Below are 22721 nucleotides of genomic sequence, written 5' to 3'. Positions count from 1 at the left end.
GCCAGCTCCTCTGCCACTCTACTGCTTTGCCCACGGCCCCGTACCTTCAAAGCAAAACCAAAACCCATTATCTAGTCGCACAGCCCCCGGCCACATCTTCCCACCGACACCGCAGCAGACCCACCTCGCTATGGCACTCGACCCGCACGCATCTCCGTCCGTGCCTCTCGGCGCACAGGTCCGGCCTCTACATCTGAAAAACACAACAGCAAAGACATCACCCTGACGCTCAGCAACGCCCTAAGAAATCCAAGCCTCTCGCTTGCTTTTACTGAGGCCGCCTCTACTGGGCCTTACAGCCAAGCAAAGCTGGTCCACAACCAAACCCAAACATGAATTGCCGCTCCCTTCACGTACAAACCCCTTCGCCACCGCTCCCACTGCCTTCTCCCACGCAGTTTCGGTCGTCCCTTCCGTGGCTCCAGAGAAGAGCAGAAACTACACTCCTCACCCGCCACACCAAGGGCTGCTACTTCTGCAAAGTAATGGACGCCCCTAGACTGCAAAGTCTAGTCTCGGGAAAACCTTAAGCCCGCAATCAGGCCACTCTACCTCGGCTGACTCTTAGCAATTCCTCTACGCACCAGGCAGAGCAGCTCCAACCAGACACAAATACACACAGAACACCAGCACACAAGACCAACGTCGCGAACCGGGGACAAAAGAAGACTCACAGTGACAAAGAGGACTCCGGGACCACCCCTGCCAATGGGCAAGGCAATGGACAGGGCTCCGAGGGAGAACCTACGGCAGCCCTGGAAAAGCCATGAACCGTGCAGGGTTCCAAAGAGATGTGGCCGCAACTGGCTAGATGGACGGGCAAGAAGCCCCTTTTAAAGGCCTAAAGATGCAGAGGATGCGCGGAACGAGTCCCACAACAGGGATCCAAGAAAACGGAAGAGTACCTCTTCCGGATGGCGAGGCGGGCTGCAAGGCCGCAGCAAAAGCCTGGCGTGCCTTGACCACAAAAGAGGACATCAAGACCTGCAGAAAATTTCAGACGCGGCACGGTGACTAGACAGACTAGACCCCAACAGATACAGGCTGGAACTGCCCTGCCCATGCAGGGTTTGGGCTCACAAGTACGCCCCTCTGCCTTCACCGGCCCAAAGACGACTCTCCCTGCACAGCCTAGGCTACCTTCAAAACCCCTCCCTGCTAGCCCCAACCTGCCTCCCGCTTCCCACCTCTGCTCCCTTAACTTAGCTTGCAGAGGGACACGACTCAAGCTGTCCTGGGCCAAAGCAGCTCAAATCACAGCAGATAACGGTAATAATCCTGCAGTCAGGGGGTTCCTCTTCAGCATCTGCAAGAAAAAAACAAAGAGGAAAACACAGTGCCAGCCGTCGGCACCACACCGCTCGCCGCCAACATCTTCTACTACGCCCCATCATCCATCGCAAAACCACACGGGCATTCTGCTCACCTGCCCCTTGCTCGCTCAAACGTCAGAACCGGCAGCTGACACGGCCTGGGGCACCTGCAGTTCCAAGACCAAAAGCTCCTTTTGTGACCATGAGAAATCTACACTCCCACGCTCCTCCTCACGACGACCCAGTCTCCCCTCAGGCGCTCACCCTCTTCCAGACGCTCCCCGAACAGCACCTGCCAAAACCAAAAACGCTCAGCTGAGTTGCTACATAGCACTTGGCTCTTAGACACCACCTCGGACAACCACCTCACCTTCTCACGCCGTTTGCTGACACCAAGCTGGGCCCCTCTGACGCCGCAGGCTGAACCTGCAAGAAGAGGCCTGCTTAGACACAACCCAAATAGACAGGCAGCTCCCAGCGAATCCCGTCTCCGGCTGCGTTACCTTCAGCGCTCGGCCACCGAACCTCCATCACCTTGCGCTGACACGTCGAGGACGCGCTCCACCTGCAATCCACAAGCAGTCAAGGACGGCTGTACCTTCACGGACTCGAGGACACATGAACAACAACTGCTGCTTCACGCAACTCACCGTTGCTCTCTTCACCCAAGCCAGCTCCTCTGCCACTCTACTGCTTTGCCCACGGCCCCGTACCTTCAAAGCAAAACCAAAACCCATTATCTAGTCGCACAGCCCCCGGCCACATCTTCCTACCGACACCGCAGCAGACCCACCTCGCTATGGCACTCGACCCGCACGCATCTCCGTCCGTGCCTCTCGGCGCACAGGTCCGGCCTCTACATCTGAAAAACACAACAGCAAAGACATCACCCTGACGCTCAGCAACGCCCTAAGAAATCCAAGCCTCTCGCTTGCTTTTACTGAGGCCGCCTCTACTGGGCCTTACAGCCAAGCAAAGCTGGTCCACAACCAAACCCAAACATGAATTGCCGCTCCCTTCACGTACAAACCCCTTCGCCACCGCTCCCACTGCCTTCTCCCACGCAGTTTTGGTCGTCCCCTCCGTAGCTCCAGAGAGTAGCAGAAACTACCCTCCTCACCCGCCACACCAAGGGCTGCTACTTCTGCAAAGTAATGGACGCCCCTAGACTGCAACGTCTAGTCTCGTCAAAACCTTAAGCACGCAATCAGGCCACTCTACCTCGGCTCACTCTTATCAATTCCTCTACGCACCGGGCAGAGCAGCTCCAACCAGACACAAATACACACAGAACACCAGCACACAAGACCAACGTCGGGAACCGGGCACAAAAGAAGACTCACAGCGACAGAGAGGACTCCGGGACCACGCATGCCAATGGGCAAGGCAATGGACAGGGCTCCGAGGGAGAACCCACGGCAGCCCTGGAAAAGCCACGAACCGTGCAGGGTTCCAAAGAGATGTGGCCGCAACTGGCTAGACGAACGGGCCAGAAGCCCCTTTTAAAGGCCTAAAGATGCAGAGGATGCGCGGAACGAGTCCCGCAACAGGGATCCAAGAAAACGGAAGAGTAGCTCTTCCGGATGGCGAGGCGGGCTGCAAGGCCGCAGCAAAAGCCTGGCGTGCCTTGACCACAAAAGAGGACATCAAGACCTGCAGAAAATTTCAGACGCGGCACGGTGACTAGACAAACTAGACCCCAACAGATACAGGCTGGAACTGCCCTGCCCGTGCAGGGTTTGGGCTCAGAAGTACGCCCCTCTGCCTTCACCGGCCCAAAGACGACTCTCCCTGCACAGCCTAGGCTACCTTCAAAACCCCTCCCTGCTAGCCCCAGCCCGCCTCCCGCTTCCCACCTCTGCTCCCTCAACTTAGCTTTCAGAGGGCCACGACTCAAGCTGTCCTGGGCCAAAGCAGCTCAAATCACAGCGGCTAACGGTAATAATCCCGCAGTCACGGGGTTCCTCTTCAGCATCTGCAAGAAAAGAACAAAGAGGAAAACACAGTGCCAGCCGTCGGCACCATACCGCTCGCCGCCAACATCTTCTACTACGCCCCGTCACCCATCGCAAAACCGCCCGGGCATTCTGCTCACCTGCCCCTTGCTCGCTCAAACGTCAGAACCGGCAGCTGACACAGCCTGGGGCACCTGCAGTTCCAAGACCAAAAGCTCCTTTTGTGACCATGAGAAATCTACGCTCCCACGCTCCTCCTCACGACGACCCAGTCTCCCCTCAGGCATAACCAAACCCAAACATGAATTGCTGGTCCCTTAACATTCAAACCCCTGTGCTACCACTCCACTGGCTTCTCTCTTGCAATTTTTGTTGGCTTCTCCGTGGTTCAGGAGAGCCTGAACCTCCCTTGGTAGAGCTTGAGGTCATTCTCTTAGTTTCTCTCTCCTGTCACTTAGAGGATGTGGCTAGCTCCCTCCTCTCCACAATCTGCTTTATGGTAGCTGTAGAGAGCAATAAAGTCTCCCCTCATCTTCCTGTTCTCCAGGTTAAACACTTCCAGCTCTCTCAGCCCCTCCTCATAAGGCTCATTCACCAGCCACCATACCAGCTTCATTGCTTTTCTCTGGACATTCAGATGGATGGAGACAGAATGGATGCAAAGAAGTTAGATGAAGAACACAATAAGTGTAAGGTATAAGGTGGTAGAGATCTCTGAGTCCTAGAGTTTATATTTTTTAGGGTAACTAATACTTTTCCACTTGTGTCTTAACCTCATCATTACCTCATCAGCTACAGATAGACTAGAACCACAGACACCTGAATAGCACTTTCATCTGATCACCAAACTGACCTAAGAAAGACTGATGAACCCATCTCCCTTTCTCCAAACCATTAAAGCCCTTTTCTACTCCTGAAGGGTCAGAGAAAGAACGCTGCTTCTTCCTAACAGAACCTTCACTATAATTTTAACTCCTCTCACCCTTCTGTGTTGCTGTTCCTTAGGAGTCGTGCTTCTGAGTCCTTTCCAAGGTTCCTCTGGTCCTTTCTGTCTTCCACCAACCCACAGACTCCACTTCCTACCCCAGGCTGACAAACTTAATTCCAGATTATTATCACCCACGAGGTGCCTATTACAAACTGCAGAGCCTCTAGGACCAATACATCATCCCACACAGAATGAGAAACAACAATAAATTACCCCATAACCAGAAACTTTAGGCAAAGCACCCAGAAAAAAAATAAAGAAGGAAATCAAACCGTTAAAATATTTTGCTGCTTCCAACACCCAATCAAAAATTACTGACAAAAAACCCCAAAGTTATAGCTAGATGTGCTGTTTAGCCTGGACTCTTCTAAAAGTCATACCTATAACAGTCTCCTCTGCTTCTTTAGAAAACAAAAAAAAAAAAAAAAAACCAAAAAAAAAACTTACCAAATCAGCTTAATCTGCCCAAAAACTATAATGAATTGAAACAGCAGCAAAGCTTTCATCTTAAGGAAAACCAGAAGCTAAATGACCTCCTGAGGCAATGCCTGTAGCTTATATACCCACTGGGACTTCCCATCCACCACCTGTGAATGGGGTGTGGTGATCCCCCTCACAGGTATAAATAGATCCTGGGGAGCAGCTGTGTCTTATTAACTCTGCTTTACATTCTCCACTAGAACAACACTACTATGTGTTTGAAAGCATCCTTACAAGAAATAACAGTAAGTGCTCTTTCTTTGCAACATTACTTGTTGTGACAGTGATGTGACTAGGTAGTGAACATTTTAGAGCTAGACTTTTTGTTTTTTTTCATTTCTCGTGCTGCTACATTTTTTGTTTCCTGGTATTCTTATATCCCTACTCTTTTATTTTTTTGTGCGCTTTTTTTTTTTTCCCCCAGTCTTCAGCATCTGTTCTTTGCCCATATTTTTTTTCTTTTTCCATTTTTGTTTCCATCTGCATTCCTCATTCAATTTTCCGACAATTTCACTGGCTTGATTCTTGTAGTTTGTTCTTTCTCTGCACTTGCAAGTGCCTTGCTTTTCTTTCCATTTTTCCCTTTTTTTCTCTATCCCTTTGTATTGTTTACTGTTGCTGTTTCAGCTTTTAAATTCACTCTGTATCTTGATCCTTTCCTTTGCTTCTCTTGCTGTTTCTGAATCTCTGTGCTAGTCTCTACTCTTTTTTATAATTCTCTGTCTGTCTGTAGGGCTCCTAGTTCCTCTCAAACAAGTCAGCTCTTTTTTATGTACACACATGGTTTTATAAGACCCCTTGGCTGAAATGTTCCTCTAAGCTTCTGCTTAGAGAAGTGCTGCTGATAAGATCCATACGTTGATATCATCAAGATGTCTGAAGTAGTAGAGCTTTAGGGCATTTTCTTTTCCTCTCCCCCGCAGTGCTCCGTAACTTAGAGGCACGGGACCCTAGCTGACTTTCTTTTTGTACGTGCCTGGGATTCACGGACCCCTGCAACTGGAGCCTGACTAATGATATTGCAGCAGTGATCGTATTGAGTTAGTTCTGTGAGAGGAAGGGCCACAACTCAGTTGATGAAAGTACAGGCTGTCTCTGTCCTTGATACAAATATAGGAGTTTCACAGGCTTTCCTCTTATGTCTGGGGTCTGCTATTATGGTTAGCTTCTCTGTGACAGCTTTTTTGTTCTTCTCAGCCTGGACATTTTAGCCTGATGACTACACAAAAGATGTGGCTGTATGCAATGGTAAGGCTATTGGGAGAAGGACAAGAAGAGGATCAATAACAAAGAGTTTAAAATGCCCTTTAGAGTTTGCTGCTTCTTCGGTTGCTGAGAAATAGCACAGTCTCTGTGATTTTGCTACTGTATGAGACAGATCAAAGGTGTTTATGCAATGCTCAATTCTATCTAAATGGTGCATGAGAATATGATTATGTAATGCATAGAATCATAGAATCACCAGGTTGGAAAAGACCCCTTGGATCATCGAGTCCAACTATTCCTATCAAATACTAAACCATGCTTCTCAGCATCTCATCCACCCGTGCCTTAAACCTCTCCAGGGAAGGTCAATCAACCACCACCCTGGGCAGTACCAAGTACAGAGGGAGAATAACCTCCCTGGACCTGCTGGTCACACCGTTTCTGATCCAAGCCAAGATGCCATTGGCTTTCTTGGCCACTTGGGCACACTGCTGGCTCATGTTCAGTCACTGTCAACCAACACTTCCAGGTCCCTCTCCTACAGGCAGCTTTCTAGACAGACTTCTCCTAGTCTATAGCACTGCATAGGGTTGTTGTGCCCCAAGTGGAGGGCCTGGCACTTGGTCTTGTTAAACCTCATGCCATTGGTCTCAGCCCAGTGGTCCAGCCTCTTCAGATCCCTTTGGAGCTTCCCGACCCTCCAGAACATCAACACTACCACCCAGCTTAGTGTCATCCACAAACTTGCTAAGGGTGCACTCAATGCCTTCATCCAGGTCATTGATAAAGATATGGAACAGGGTGGACCCAGCACTGAGCCCTAGGGAACCCCACTTGTCACTGGCCTCCAGCTGGAGTTAACTCCATTTACCAGCACTCTCTGAGCCCAGCCATCCAACCAGTTTTCCACCCAGGAGAGTGTGCCCCTGTGCAGTCCAGAGGCTGACAGGTTTTGAAGCAGAATGCTGTGCGAAACTGTGTCAAAGGCTTTACTGAAGTCCAGGAAGATCCGTCCAGCCTTTCCCTCATCCAGTAGTCGAGTCATTTTATCACAGAAGGCAATCAGGTTTGTTTGGCAAGATGTGCTTTTCATAAATCTGTGTTGTATGGAACTTAATGATATGCTTCTTAAAATCCTATCTTGGCGAGTAAAATATTCACTGTACTGTGGACAAGTTTTTAACAAGGATTATTGATACTTAATGGATAAATAATGTATATGCAGTTAACTTATATAATTTAAATCAAGCCTAGCCGTGCTACTTACATAAAAAACTTTCATTAAACCACCAACACGTTACACTTAAGTCTCCCAGGGACAGCAGAGAGCTCGGCTCTCTCGCTCCACTGCGCGTGCGGGGCACCCGGGCTGCAGTACCGCGCTTCGGTCACCCGGGGGCAGCAGAGAGACGGGTTAATCAATTCAGGCTGCGCTTCCCTCGGCTTATTTTTCCTTCTCTGTCCTTCAAATTCCCGCATCCAAACAAAGGTAAGAGAATCTCCTTCACATTAGGGGCAAACGTTTTTACTTGTGCACCTGAACGGAAACCACAAGGAAATAGTTAGGACTTGCAAGACTGTAAACAGCATCACTGGACTAAGATTTATAAATAACAAGGAAGAATCCAATTTATTTTATTATTCTATTAATTTGTACATGATTAACAGTCATTACATTACAAAATAATTAATCATGTTATTAGTACATGATTAACAGTTATTTAAACCAATTTCTTGTCTCACCAACTATCAATGCTATACGCATTCAGTGCAGACTGAATCTTGATGTCACATACAAATAATTCAATAATACGTTCACATTTTAGGGCTACGAGCAGCAAAAGATTGTTCAAGTAGTGCATCAGTTAACAGCTAAAGGGAAAAAAAGAGAGAAGAAAAAGAGCAGCCAATGAGATCTTTCCTGCTGGGAAAACAGACTGAGAAGGAATTGAAAACTGCAAGCTGTGACTTGGTATGATCGCCTTCACTGCTCCAGGCCTACAGCTGCTGACTAAAATGTTCTAGAGATTTCCGAAAGCTTTGAGACTGATGGGAAACCAAGTGCCATATACTGCAAGGCTTGAGAGTGGATTTATAGGCAGGATATCTACCATTACAAGAGAATTCAGAGCAGCTGGAGGGGGTTTTGTTAATCTTTTTGTTTAGATCCAAGTCATAAGCTACAAAAGAAAAACCTTTTGGCACAAATTGACTGAAGAAAACATTTCTGTGTGTATTAGAGAGACTATGTTGTTGCCCAATTAGTTACTTGGCTATTGCAGAAAAAGTTTTCCTCTGCTGTCAGAGGATGCTTTGCTTACAGCAAGATAAGGCTTTCTATTTTCTCTTCTGCTAAGCTATCGAGTCGCTTCTTTCAATTAACTCTGCTATATTCCCAAGGGATAAAAATCACATTACCTGAAAAGCATCCAGAAGTTAGTTTAAGTCTGAACAGTTGCACTAAAGCTTCATACAAGTGGTCGATCTGTCAAAGCTAACAAATAAGGGGGCATCCTACCCATATTGAGAACATATGGAAATTATCTTTCTTGAGATACAAAAGCCATTGAAATCTTCATTGAATTTAAGTTCTCAAAGTGAAGAAACAGCAATTTTTTTTTTACTCCGTGGAAAAATGGATTTAAAGGTAAGAAAATAAGTGTTTATATTAGCTGAACTGACAAGGCAGAAAGACAAGGTAAACTTTGGTAAAGCCATATTTGAAGACATATGGATGAGCAGTTTTTGAAAACCTGTCCACACACAGAGTAGACAAGTTTTAGTAGCTAACAGAGGAAGATGGCGAGTGCAAGTATAATCTTTTGGAAAAAAACTACCAGTGTTCTCTTAAATATGGTAATACCTTTATCCTGGGATAATCAACTCCTTGACCTTTGGCATTTGAGCTCATTTATCTCAAGGTATAGTAATTATTTCATGAACCTAAAACACCCAATCATGTTGCAACTTACAATTATTAAAACATTTTTAGTCTTAACCAAGCAGACAGGGAAGAACGTGAGCTGCACTTGGGGAAGGAGTGAAACATCATACCAGCTCAGATGCACACACATATTGACATGTCAGCCATCTCAGGAAAGCTTCATTAACTACAGCAGAGCTACATAGATGACAACTGTTGTGGGTCTGCTGGCCCAATATCTTAAATATAGATGCATCTCGTCAGGTCCCATAGACTTAGATATGTTCAGGTTCCTCAGGTGGTCACAAATCTCATCATCCCCTACAGTGGGAGGGGTAGTTGTTGAGTACCTCAGCCTTCTCCTCATCTTTTGGTATAAAGTCACCATTTTCATCCATCAGTCGGGGGGATATGCTTCTTTTAACCTTCCTTTTCTGGTTGACATACCTGTAGAACCCCTTCCCTTGCCACGTTCTGCTCTGGCTGTGCCTTGTCCTTCCTGACCCCATCCCCACACAAACGGGCAGCATCCCTGTACTCTTCCCAAGTTCCCCGATCCTGCTGGCACTGCCAGTGCAGTTGCCTCTTGTTCTTCAGTTTGACCAGCAGGTCCCAACCCAGTGATGCTGGTCTCTTCCCTTCCCTGCCCAATTTCCTACAATGTGGAATGAGCACTCTTGCACTTTATGGAAAGCATCCTTAAATATTTGCCAGCTCTGTTCTTCTTTCTTGTTCCTGAGGGCAGTATCTCAGGGGGTCCTACTGACTAACTCCTTGAAGGGCTGGTAGCTTGCTTTCACAAAATTTAGGGTCCTGACTATACTCATTACCTGCCCCATAACCCTCAGCACTTTGAACTGCACCAATGAGCGATCACCACAGTCCAGGCTGCCCCCGATCTCAATGTCCCTGATGAGCTCCTACCTCATCCATCTTACTATGTCCACACCTCTGAATTGCTAAGTAGTAGTGAGAAGGCGCTCTGTAATTTATAGAGCCTGCAGAAGTTTTTAAAGAAAAATAGAAGTTATAAATTAAGTTTTTGTATTATATGGTTCCTGTTTAAGGTTCTTCAGCCCTCCTGGGCCCCAAAACTGAACAAAGTGTTTGAGGTGCAGCCTCACCAGTGCTGAGTAGAGGGGCATAATCGCTTCCCTGGTCCTGCTGGTCAAGCAGTTTCTGATAGAGGTCAGGAAGCCATTGGCCTTCTTGGGCACGCTTGGGCTTAGAGTCAGTGTTGGCCCTCTCGCTACAAGACAGGCATTGAGGAGCTGGAGCGTGTCCAGAGCAGGGCAATGAGGCTGGTGAAGGGGCTGGAGAACCTGTCTTAGGAGAGGTGGCTAAGGGAACTTCTTTAGCTTAGAGAAAAGAGGGCTGAGGGGAGACCTCATCCTGCTCTGCAGTTCCCTGAAAGGAGGTTGGAGCAAGGCAGATGTACCTAGAGACAGGACAGGAGGAAATGGCCTCGAGTTGCACCAGGGGAGTTTCAGATTAGATATCGGGAAAACTTCTTTCATGGAAAGGGTTATCGGGCACCAGAAGAAGTCACTCAGGGAAAATGAGGTGCTGAGGGATATGGTTTAGTGGTGGATGGGTACATTTGGACTCTGATCTCAAAGGTTTTTTTCCAAACAAATGATTCTATGATATGAATTCAATTATTTTATTTTCATTATGTCAGTAATGATGAGAAAAAAACAGTAATGAATTTTGAAGTTTGCAAGTCAGTTGAGACTTTCCTTTGAAATAAGATTTTTATTTGCTTTTTGTAAGTGCTTAAGTGTTTTTTTTCTGTGTATGTTGAAGTAAGTTAGAGTATAAAGTAAAAAGTAAAAATAAAGACATTGAAAATACAGACAGAAGACAGAAAATATTTATTTGATGGTGACATAATTGGTTTTTTTAAACAAGCAATACCATGACTGAAATTGCAAAGTCATATTCTTCACTGCACTTAGTCACACTAGAGTTAAGGCCACAGTATTTGCAAGTATTTTGTTTATAAAATATGCTATACAGCTAGAAGTGCACAACCATAAAGTCTGTCTTTCCACTGGAGTTACTAACATACTGCAAGTTGTGAACATCGACCCCTGAGCGAGCATTGCTTCAGAAAACAGTTCATCAGGTCAGAAATAATCAGATGGACCTTTAATTCTCTGTGGAATAATATTAATTACATTCCTTAGAGAAGTACTGTCGCAGAAAGCACTGCAGAAAGGACTAATTCACAAAAATAGTTTTAATGGGTTCATGTTTCAGTGCTAGTGTTTTTGTGGATGTATTCTCCCTCCCCTCTTCTTTCTTTAAATCACATGGGCTATACCTTGCACCATTCAAAAGTCATTATAAGAGTAAGATCTACTGAACTGTACAGAATCATTAAATCCATAAAACAAGTTTCACAAATCTAAATACACAATTAAAAAATAGACATTTCCCAGTGGCTCCTACTACTTTTATACATTCAAATATTTTAAGCTTCTGTAGTGACTGCTTAGAGTATTCAGATATGCCTAACACTCACGTGTGCCGCCTTTTCAGCATCATAAGCATTTCATAAACAACATCAATAGCAGTAGATGGTTTTTCCCCTCAAGATTAATTTTTTGATTCGTTTTCAAGACAGCACTTAGTGAGAAAGACAAAAGCAAGTCACGGTTGGGGCTTTGCTTACCTAAGCCAGAGGCGGATGGCATTCCAGGGACAGGGAAGCACCATCAGAATAACTGCCTTGTACAGTATTCATCACTCAGATAACTATTACTTTGAGTTGCACTGCACTTACAGGACTAGGGGATGCCCTACACTAAGCTTCCAAAAGAGAACTTCCGGCCTAAGCCCTTTAATGCCTGCAATTTAAGCCAAACTGATGAATGTTCAAAACAGTAAAAAGCTGTACCCATAAAAGGGATATTGAGAAATGTTATGAAATGCACAGAGCCTTTATGCACTTTGAGTGTGAAAGGAGTTTGAAACATGCCTAGATCATGCAGATACATATATTTGGTCAGACAGAGGGCTCCTTCCCCTCCCAACTGTTTGTATGGATTCCAGAAGCTTTGCCTTAAAATTCAATGAAGAAAAAAAGACGCACTTGATATTAATACAGCCACTGAATTCCACACTTCACAATTTGTCATCATTACGGAGAAAATATTCTTCTTCCTATGGACCGGCAAGTAGGAATTTTTGGATTGGCATTTCCTCAGTGACTAAAGATGCAAGACACAGGCAGATGATCAATATCAGGTCTTAATTATCATTCTTGCTTCTGCAGACAGTCACTTTCTGATCTTATGATAATCTCCGGCCTCACATCAATAAAGGAGTCAGGCATGGCAGCAAGCCCTCCCCACTATGGGGGGGAGGAAAACAGCCTGTTTAACAGAGGGAGTTCCCTAGCTCCATGGGAAGGCGCTTGCATTATCCATTCCCTCCAGTTATACAATTGTTTCAGTTACTCCCTGTGTGAAATTTTATGTGAGGATGTACTGCAGAAGCTAGAACCAAACCAAGGGCGTTTTCCAAGCAATACACAGCAACTCCAGCTGAGAGAGACACAATGTGGACAGGGCTGGCAGTGCCCTCTGCGCTAACTTGCATAAACCTCACTGCATCCCAATGTGAAAACCAGTTCACCCTGCACAGTGACTCCATTAAGTACCTTTACAGAACAGAGATTGCCAATTGTATTTAACTGTGCCAAGCCACGTGATGGTTTTGGAACAACTTCTAGAAACGGCAGAGACCGAGTTAGGGCTGAGCTATATTTACAGTAAAATTGTAGCAGTTTTGTTCAGCATTGCAGTCTGAAATGTCATGTAATAAAATACATAAAATATGAAAAAAAAAACCTCGCAATTGTTATCCTGAGAGTACTATCAGAAAAGCAGCGCAGCGAAGTATTTCAATCAAAGCGTAAACCAAATTATCTGTTTTCCTAAACTGAAAACACACAACAGGAAATTCCATGATGGAACGCAAAGCCGCACACAGCTTGGCAAGGAAGAGCATCGTTCAGTTTCTATTTTACTCACTTGACCAAAAAGCAGTGCTTCTGGACCACATTCATTTACCCTAACTCCCCTGCAAGAGCTCACTATTCATTGCTTTTTAAACAAGGTTTTCTACATAAAACTACTTGGAACAGTCACCACATAAATGAAAACATTTTCTAAAAACATGATAACAGTACAATTCTTGTATAAGTAGGCACTACATCTAAAAGCTCTTACATTCTCTCTACTCAAAACATTTTCAATTCTGAGCAGGAGTTAAACAACAACAGAAAAGCACAAAAGAGGACAGCAATTCAACCCCCACCCCCCCAATACTCTCATTCAGTAAGTCAACAGAACTCAGCAGTTCTATCTGCCGGCAAAAAAAATCCATACGTAGTTTTAGCTAGTGTATAGGAATAGCTTTTTCTTCCTGCTCTTGAGAAAACATCATCTAAACAGTAGATAAAGCAGCATCAACCAAATCATCCTAATTTACATGATTGCAGTTTTTTCCTCAAAAAACTCCGACAGATGCATGCGGTAGGATAACCCCAAACACCACGCTTACCCATACCCTCTAATTCTGTTCTTAGTTACCATTTCCAATAACTTGCCTGGCACAGTTGTCACAGCCTTACTGGTGAACAGTTTACTAACTCTCCCCTAGAAACTGTTTTTAATACTGCTCTCGTATTTACCTCCTTTGAGTCCTCTGGTACTGATGTAGATTAAGAAAAAAAAAAATCCTGGCAATATAGGCAAGCTAACAGTTTTCTTGGACATTTCATCAAAAAGTTCTGGGCAAACACAATTTTCAACTGCTTATGACACAAACTCTAAATTAAACAAACCACCTCTGGGAAAAACAGTAACAGCTATTGCTAAAACTACACTGGAAATCTGGAAATCTGGAAATCTTATTTAGGCTGAGCCTAAATCCTTAGGGCCCCAATAGATTAAAAAAAAAACCAAAAACTAAAAAAAAAATCCCTACTTCTACTAATAAAACAAGAACCAAGAAAGACGACATTGACTGCAAACATTTGTGGTAACATTTCTCTGAAGCTGCCACATTGCAAACCAATTTTACTCAAAGACTAAAAAGCAAATCCACAAGCAAAAGCATTACCTGAAACTCACAGAAGAAACGATGACAGTAGGCTCAAATGCACCACGAAGAAAACCACATGACTGTTCAAAACCCAGCAAAGAAAGGAAGAAAGGCAGGCTTCTGTAGCCCCTTCCTTCACTGACTGCTCTAGCTGCAGGTGAGAGCCAGCTCTAAATCAAGAGGCCTTTTAAGGGGCAAACTCTTCACCTGTACCTAATTGCTGACCACAGGTGTGGCACAGACTTAACCAACCCAACTATTACCTTCAGAGGTTTTTGAACAAGACCCACCCTTTTAACAGCAAAACTATAGCATCCCACAGGATGGGTAATAAGAAATTACTCCCAAGTATAAAATGTTGGTGGTTTACTGAAAGTTCAATGTATGACAGCCACGCTTGATTGAAATTATCTAAAATGATATATGTTATTAAGCCTCCAAACGTCAATTATCATTGTTAAAAAACTGTACAGATTAAAAGATTCCTTCCATGTTCTAGCTGCTGAGATACAGTGCATTGAAGCGTATTGGTAACACTTACATACAATATGCTTTACATAAGCACAGTCCCATCTACCATTTAGATAGAACTGAACTTTTATTAAACTTCTTTAACCTGTCTCACGCAGTAGCAAATTCAGAGACACTCCCATTTCTCAGCAGCGGGATGAGCAGCAAACTCTAAAGGGCGTGTTCCACTGTTTCTTGTCGATCCTCTTCTTGCCATTTTCCCAGCAGTCTTCCCGTCACATTCAGCCATGTCTTATGCGTAATCATGAGGCTAAAACTCAAGTCCAATAAAGCTGTCTTAGAGAAACTAAAAAAGAGAGCAGACATAAGAGGAAAGGCTGTGTATCCCCGCCCTCCCCCCGAGCCAGGACAGGAGGGTTTCGGGGGGACGGGAGGGACACGGGGCACTGTCCCTCTCCCAGTCCCAGCCTGCATCCCATTGGCCACAGCCAGCGGGAGGGCAGCGTGCTGCCGTGCCTGTGGTGCATGTAAGCATGTACGAGGCATAAACATAACAAGCACATGGCATGTGTGGCGTGTGTGACATGTTGCTTGTGTGTGCAAGGCGTGTGCGTGTCACGTGGATGGGGTGGTTGTGGCATGAGCCTGGCATGTACACAGTGTGTGCATGGGTGGAGTGGTGTATGCGTGGCATGTGCGTGGTGTGTGCATGGCTGGTGCGTCATCTTGATGGTGTGTGCTAGCGTGTGCAAGGCATGTAGATGGTGTGTACACAGCATGTACATAACATGAACACGGTGTGGCACGTTGCTTCTGTGTGCAAGGCTTGTGCATGGTGTATGCATGGTGTGTACATGGCATTGGCATAACATGGACATGGTGTGTGACACGTTGCTTGCATGTGCAAGGCGTGTGCATGGTGTGTGCATGGAGTGAGCATAGCATGAGCCTAGAACGCGTATGGCGTGTGCATGGGGCACTCACCTTTGCCTCGAAGCAGAGCCCTGCCTTCAGGTCTCACAGCCCTTTCTTCTCCTTCCCGAAACCAGGATCGGGAATTGGGTTTCAGTCACATCCCATGACAGAACCCTCCGGCCATGTGCAAGTTCTCCCCAGAGAAACGGTCCTAGTTCCCTTGCCGGCCCCCAACAGAAGGATGCTCGTGACATCCGTTCTCATCCGTTTCAGCAGTGGAAACTCCCTTGTTCACCAGGCATCAGCGTTTCTCCCCACTTTGAGTCTAGCTGGCCGCTTGCCTCGCTCTGGTTTTCTCGGCCTTGCAGCCCATCCTCTGCCCGCTCTAGAGGGGAAGAGAAAGCGGAGGTCGGCTTTCACACGGCTCTGAGGAGACACACCGCCCACAGGACACTCTTTATGTAAGCGCGTCACCCATCTCCCATGTGCCCCCTCCCTGCGCGAAGGGTGTCTTTGGCACAACAACCCACAGGCAGCAGCAGGGGTTACTGCAGTCGGGGAATCCCCAAACTTCCCTTTCTATGGGACCTGGGAGTATACGGAGCCTTCTGCGTTCGCTTGAAGGATGAGATCTGCCCAATTCGGGCAGAGAGAGGCAAAAGAAGCCACTTCAGCTGCAGACACCCTCATGCTAAGGAGGCTCCCGGTGCTGCTGGCTCTCGTGTGGTGAGGATGGCCAACACCGCGTCACCTTTCCACCCCTAGAGCTGGTCCCTCTGGCTTAGCAAGCAGATCAGCAGTCCCAGCACACGGCCTCCGCACTGGAAAAATTCAGACCCATGGGACGACCCCACAACAGCTTCCAGCTGCAGATCCCAACAGCGAAGCTGCCTGCTTAGTTACGCCACCATCCGTCTCCACGCCAAGTGAACATGAATGTTCCAACCCTTGCAGGGCCCTGAAGGGCCTCTGCAGGCTCGTCAGGGATCCAACCGCCTTCTGAACAGCGTCGGACGGCCTGCGCGCATTCTGCTCGGCCATCGCCTTCCCCGGGGCTTTCACCCGACAGCCGTGACGCAACATCAACTCGTGCGTATGCGCACACGTACACACGTGCAAAGAAACGCTAAAGGGCAACAACACGAGGCCTCGCTCGGCAACGATGCCATGAAGATGGTCCCTTTCATTTAGCCGGCGGAGAGCAGACTAAATCCTCCTCCTCCCCCCGTGCCGTGCCAGCTCACTCACCGTTACTCCTCACGACGGGATGGAAGGTGGAAGAATACCGGGCTTTGAAAAAGCAAGGCTGTTCTGCAAGACTTTTGCCAGGTTTTCTGCAGTAAGGACATTCTCCAGACTGGCTTTTTGGGCTGTGAGGAAAGAGAGATGTGCACGATACGTTAAGGAATTTTTAATGCTACCTTGGAATATCATCACGATGCTAACAGAGTCATTTGTCCAGTTACAGGTGACAATCGGAGCTTAAGTAAGAAAACAGAAAAAGCCCCCCACCCCCACACACGATGAACAACGATGTGGTCAACGACAGGACCACGCCACCGGCACAGAAGCCGGGCCAATACACCGGGCACTCATCCACAGAGAAACAAACGGAGGAGCCAGAAGCTGCTTCCCGAACCAGGAGTCAGCATCACAAACGTCACCCTCGCTCAGAGCTGCAAAGCGGACGTTTCTCCTCTCACCTGAATGGCAACCGCTTCCATTTCACCCATGGGCGCCCTCCTCTTCTTCCGCCACAAGTGTATGAGAGAGATGGGAAGCCTCCACAGCGCTCTGCAAAGATGAGGGACCTCTAAGAGGTGCGTCTGCATTTCCCCAAGGTACTTGAGGTACCTTAACTCTACAGTTACCATTAAAAACGCAACAACTCCCCTTCCGTACCACTGTTACGGGACATAGTTTAACACAAACACTAAAAAGAAGTCTAAAAAGATGTTAAGCCTCAAAATAGGTGAGAAGGCTAAACAGGTATTCTGTGTAACTGGAAACAGAGAAATGTCTGAACCAAGAGGATCTGCAGCAAGCGTAACGGATGTTGCACCGCTATAAACCCTGTGACACGGAAGGGTTTTAAATGCAAAGAAGCCTGGTTGTAGAAGAGAATCAAAGAAGCGACCTCCCTCCTGGCATTCTCTACGCTAACAACATAAAAGCGCTTTCCAAAGCTCCCCTTCTCCTCCTTTCCCTCTTCGTGTGTGTGCAGCGTGCTTGCAGTGTGGCTTGCGTGTCATCTTCATGGTATGTGCTAGCATGTGCATAGCATGTGTATGGTACGTACATGGCCTGTACATAGCATACGCATGGAGTGTGTGGCATGCATGGCGTGTTGCCTGCATGTGGAAGGCGTGTGCGTGACATGTACTTGACTGTTGTGGCATGAGCCTGGAATGTGCATGGAAGCAGTGGCGTGTGTGTGGAGTGTGTGGCATGTACATAACACATGCATGGCATGCATGGCATGTTGCCTGCATGTGCAATACATGCGTGTGGTATGTGGTATGTTGCTTGCGTGTGCAAGGTATGTGCGTGGCTGGTGTGTCATCTTCATGGTGCATGCTAGCATATGCATTGCCTGCAGATGGCATGTACACAGCATGCACATAACATGCACATGGCCCGTGTGACATGTTGCAATGCGTACAAGGGCTCTGCGGCGTGTGTGGCATGCCGCTTGCATGTTCGAAGCATGTGCATGGGGTGGTTGTGGCGCTAGCCTGGCATGTGCATGGCGTGTGCATGGGGGCAGCACAATGTGCATGGGGGGTGAATTGCATGTGTGTGGCATGGGCCTGGCATGTGTGTGGCATGTTCATGCTGTGCGGCGTGCACAGGTTCGGCTGGCAAAGCCTCTGCCACCCTACTATTGTTGTCTCGATCCAGCGTTCACTAAACACGATGCCGTCACATACTAACCCAAAGTGGAGAACACTCCAGCTAGTGCCGTCAACTCGATCAACAGTGATTAACAAAGAGGAATGAGTCCCGAGAAAGCCACGTACCCAAAAGCTGCTGGCCTGGAGGGCACCGCCACATCACTTCTCCCCCTGTCCCTGAGGAGGGGTCGGGATCCCGCAGGGGCTCTCTCATCGCCAACACTTCCGTCAGACTGTCTCTGCTGACAAAGCAAAAAGAATCATAGAATCACTAAGATGGAAAGGACCCACTGGACCATCGAGTCCAACCATTCCCATAAATCACTAAACCATGTCCCTCAGCACCTCATCCACCAGTGCCTTAAGCCCCTCCAGGGAAGGTGACTCAACCCCCTCCCTGGACAGGCTCTGTCAGTGCCCAATGACCCTTGCTGTGAAAAATTTTTTCCTGATGTCCAGCCTGAACCTCCCCTGGTGGAGCTTGAGGCCATTCCCTCTCGTCCTGTCCCCTGTCACTTGGGAGAAGAGCCCAGCTCCCTCCTCTCCACAACCTCCTTTCAGGTAGTTGTAGAGAGCAATGAGGTCTCCCCTCAACCTCCTCTTCTCCAGGCTAAACACCCCCAGCTCTCTCAGCCGCTCCTCTTGTACTCCAGCCCCTTCCCCAGCTTTGTTGCTCTTCTCTGGCCTCGCTCCAGAGCCTCAACATCCTTTTTCTGGTGAGGGGCCCAGAACTGAACACAGGATTCGAGGAGCGGTCTCACCAGTGCCGAGTACAGAGGGAGAAGAACCTCCCTGGACCTGCTGGTCATGCCGTTTCTGATACAAGCCAAGATGCCATCGGCCTTCTTGGCCACCTGGGCCACTGCTGGCTCACGTTCAGTCACTGTCAACCAACACCCCCAGGTCCTTCTCCTCCAGGCAGCTTTCTAGACAGACTTCTCCTAGTCTGTAGCACTGCATAGGGTTGTTGTGCCCCAAGTGGAGGGCCTGGCACTTGGCCTTGTTAAACCTCATGCCGCTGGTCTCAGCCCAGCGCTCCAGCCTCTTCAGATCCCTTTGGAGCCTCCCTACCCTCCAGGACATCAACACTAGCACCCAGCTTAGTGTCATCCGCAAACTTGCTAAGGGTGCACTCAAGCCCTTCATCCAGGTCATTGATAAAGATATGGAACAGGGCTGGACCCAGCACTGAGCCCTGGGGACACTAATTGTAACTGGCCTCCAGCCGGACTTAACTCCATTTCCCACCACTCTCTGAGCCCGACCATCCAACCAGTTTTCCACCCAGGAGAGTGTGCGCCTGTCCAGGCCAGAGATGACAGTTTCTCAAGCAGAATGCTGGGAGAAACTGTGTCAAAGGCTTTACTGAAGTCCAAGTAGGCAACATCCACAGCCTCTCCCTTGTCCAGTACACGGGTCACTTTGTCATAGAAGGCGATCAGGTTAGTCTGGCAAGACCTGCCTTTTGTGAACCCGTGTTGACTGGGCCTGATCACCCGGTTCTCTTGCATGTGCTTCATGATAGCACTCAAGATCACCTGCTCCATGACTTTTCCCAGCACTGACGTCAGACTGACAGGCCTGTAGTTCCCTGGATCCTCCCTGCAACCCTGCTTGTAGATGGGCACAGCATCAGCCTCCAGTCCAGTGGAACTGCCCCAGTCAGCCAGGACTGTTGGAAGATGATGCAAAGGGGTTTGGCCAGCACATCCACAGCTCCTTTAATACTCTTGGGTGGATCCCATCCGGCCCCACAGACCTGTGGGTGTCTAGCTGGGCAAGGAAGGCTCTGACCACCTCCTCTTGGATCATGGGAACTTCATTCTGCTCCTCTAACTCCTGGGTTTGTACACAGAGGGAACAACCTTCCTTAGTCTTAAAGAGTGAGGCAAAGAAGGCATTAAGTACCTCAGCCTTGCCCTCGTCCCCTGTCACCACTGTTCCTTCTGCACCCAATAGGAACTGAACACTCTCCCTAGTCCTCCTTTTATTGTTAATGTATTTATAGAAAGAGTTTTTGTTATCTTTCACAGACTTAGCCAATTTGATTTCTAGTTGGGCCTTAGCCCTCCTCATTTTTTCTCTGCACGATCTCACTTCCTCCCTGTAGTTCACCCAAGATGCCTCTCCCTTCTTCCAAAGCTCACAGACCCTCCTCTTCTTTTTGATGTCTCTCAAGATCTCCCTAGTCAACTAAGCTGTTTTTCTCCCCTGCCGGCTCCTTTTCCGGAGCATGGCGATGGCTTGCTGCTGAGCTGCTAGGATTTCCTTTTTGAAGGGCTCCCAGCCCTCGTGGGCTCCCTTGCCCTTAAGGACTGTCTCCCACGGGACTCTGCCAACCAGCCTTCTGAACGGTCCAAAGTCTGCCCTCTGGAAGTTTAATGTGACTGTTGTGCTAATCTCCCTCTTCACCTCACCTAGAACTGAAAACCCCATCATCTCGTGATCGCTTTGTCCCAGGCGTCCTCCTACCACATTCCCCACAAGGCCTTCTCTGTTCATGAACAGCGGGTCCACGAGGGCACCTTCCCCTGTCAGTTCACTCACCAGCTGTGTGAGGAAGTTGTCTTCCACGCACTCCAGGAACCTCCTAGACTGCTTCTTCTCTGCTGTATTGTACTTCCAGCAGATATCTGGAAGATTGAAATCTCCCACGAGGACCAGACGTATCGATCTTGGGACTATCCCCAGTTGCTTATAGAAAAGCTCATCAGCTGCTTCTTCTCGGCTGGCTGGTCTGTAACAGACTCCATCATAATATCAGCCTTCTTGTGGGCTCCCCTGATTTCAACCCACGGGCACTCAGTCCCATCCTCCCCATAATCCAGTATCGAAGCAAAAGGAACGAGCTGTTAGGGCAAAAGACTCCAAGTAACCGTGCTTGAAATGAACCCCCCCTGCCCCTGCAGCTCTCGCCACCGCACACGACACCCCAAAAAAGCGACCCCCCCCCGCTCTCTCTAGACCGACAACACAAAAGCGCTTTCCAAACCTCCCTTTTCGCTCCTTCCCCTCTTCCCCTCCTCCTCCCGTTTTGCCCCATGCTCCCCCCCTGCTTTCCCCCTCTCTCCCCTCCTTCCCTTCCCCCCCTCCCTCCTCCCCCTCCCGAGCGGGGATCTCCCCCGCGGGGCCGCACGCCGAGCGCAGACGCAGCCCCGAAGGCCCCGACCGCCCCTGAGCCCGAGCCGGCCCCGGGAGGGCCGCGGCTCACGGACAGCGAGCCCGGAGCGGCGCCGCCGGCCACAGAGCGCTCCCCCACGCCTCTGCGGGCGCCTCTGACTCACCCGAGCCCGGCCCCCTTCGAGCCGCTCCCGAGCGGTGCCGCTGCGGCCGCGGGCCCCGGCGGGCAGCGAGGGCGGGCGGCTCCCGGGCCCCGTGCGGAGAGGAACCACCCGCCCGCGCTCCGCCTCGGCCCGCCCCCCGGGCGCTCTCCCGGCGCTGATTGGCCGCCGCTCGCTGAGTGACGCGCGGCGCAGCCAATGGGAGCGCTCTGTGCGGGGCCCTGCCCAGGGGCAGCCGAGCGCAGCCGCACCGAGCCGAGCGCTGCAGAAACACGCGGAGACGGGGCACACGGGACTGTCAGGGGACACAGGGGACGCGGGCACCCCGGGCAGGGACAGGGGACACGCGGGGCTCGGGCAGGACGGGAGTGGGGGGGGCACGGGGGCCCTCGGGGCGCTGTCCCTCTCCCAGCCCCAGCCCGCACCCCGTTGGCCGCAGCCGGCGGCGGGCGGAAAGGCAGCGAACAGCGAGCCCGGAGCGGCGCCGCCGGCCACAGAGCGCTCCCCCGCGCCTCTCCGGGCGCCTCTGACTCACCCGAGCCCGGCCCCGTTCAAGCCGCTCACGACCTGGGGGGGCCACGGGGGCCCTTGGGGGGAAAACGGGATCTTCGGGGCGCTGTCCCTCTCCCAGCCCCAGCCGGCACTCCGTTGGCTGCTTTTCCGCCACGCGAAGCCGAGAAAAGCCGAGCGCCTCCCACCTGTTCTTCGAACTGCCTCGCCCCGCCCCTCCCGGCTCGCCCGCCCCCTGAGTCGTCCTGCTCCCCCACCCCGGGCTGCAGTACCGCTTCGCGGCCACGTAACGGCAGCAATGAGTCTTCGCCCTATTCACTCCGAGCGCAGGGATCCCGGCCAATGGGAGCGCTCGCTGCAGGGCCCGCCCCCCCCCCCCCCCCCCCCATCGCTCTGCCGGAGCTGATTGGCTGTCAGTCGCTGAGCAGTGCAGCCAGTGCGCATGCGTAGAGTACAACATGGCTGTGCCCATCTGCAGTCACTGCGCATGCGTGCCGTACAACATGGCGGCGCCCAAATGCAGTCACTGCGCATGCGTGTCATGCAACATGGCGATGTCCATAAGTAGTCACTGCGCATGCGTACCATGCAACATGGCGGCGCCCACTATGGAGGCAATGCGCATGCGTGGAGTACAACATGGCTGCGCCCGTCTGCAGTCACTGCGCAT

General features: G+C 49.4%; 1 protein-coding gene and 1 long non-coding RNA gene across 2 annotated transcripts; both read right to left on the bottom strand.

Annotated features, from left to right (window-relative positions):
* Window positions 1-1679: 1679 nt before the first annotated feature.
* Window positions 1680-2193, bottom strand: LOC138729447 (uncharacterized). Its single transcript, XR_011338888.1, has 4 exons — window positions 2107-2193; window positions 1964-2026; window positions 1817-1878; window positions 1680-1739 (listed from the first exon to the last, which is right to left on the bottom strand). It is a non-coding gene; the product is annotated as an uncharacterized lncRNA (long non-coding RNA).
* Window positions 2194-10676: 8483 nt separating this feature from the next.
* On the bottom strand, window positions 10677-22721 carry LOC138729422 (collagen alpha-1(II) chain-like). The gene is made up of 8 exons (XM_069873647.1): window positions 22637-22721; window positions 21866-22108; window positions 21545-21803; window positions 18387-18502; window positions 17070-17160; window positions 16615-16736; window positions 15436-15751; window positions 10677-14797 (listed from the first exon to the last, which is right to left on the bottom strand). Exons 1-7 carry the CDS (start codon window positions 22719-22721, stop codon window positions 15636-15638), a joined length of 1032 nt encoding a protein of 343 aa, XP_069729748.1. The 3' UTR covers window positions 10677-14797; window positions 15436-15635.

Source organism: Phaenicophaeus curvirostris, chromosome 20 (genome assembly GCF_032191515.1).
Source record: "Phaenicophaeus curvirostris isolate KB17595 chromosome 20, BPBGC_Pcur_1.0, whole genome shotgun sequence".
Classification (NCBI taxonomy): domain Eukaryota; kingdom Metazoa; phylum Chordata; class Aves; order Cuculiformes; family Cuculidae; genus Phaenicophaeus; species Phaenicophaeus curvirostris.
The sequence above is the reverse complement of the archived record's forward strand: the minus strand, read 5'-3'. Positions and strand labels throughout refer to the sequence as shown.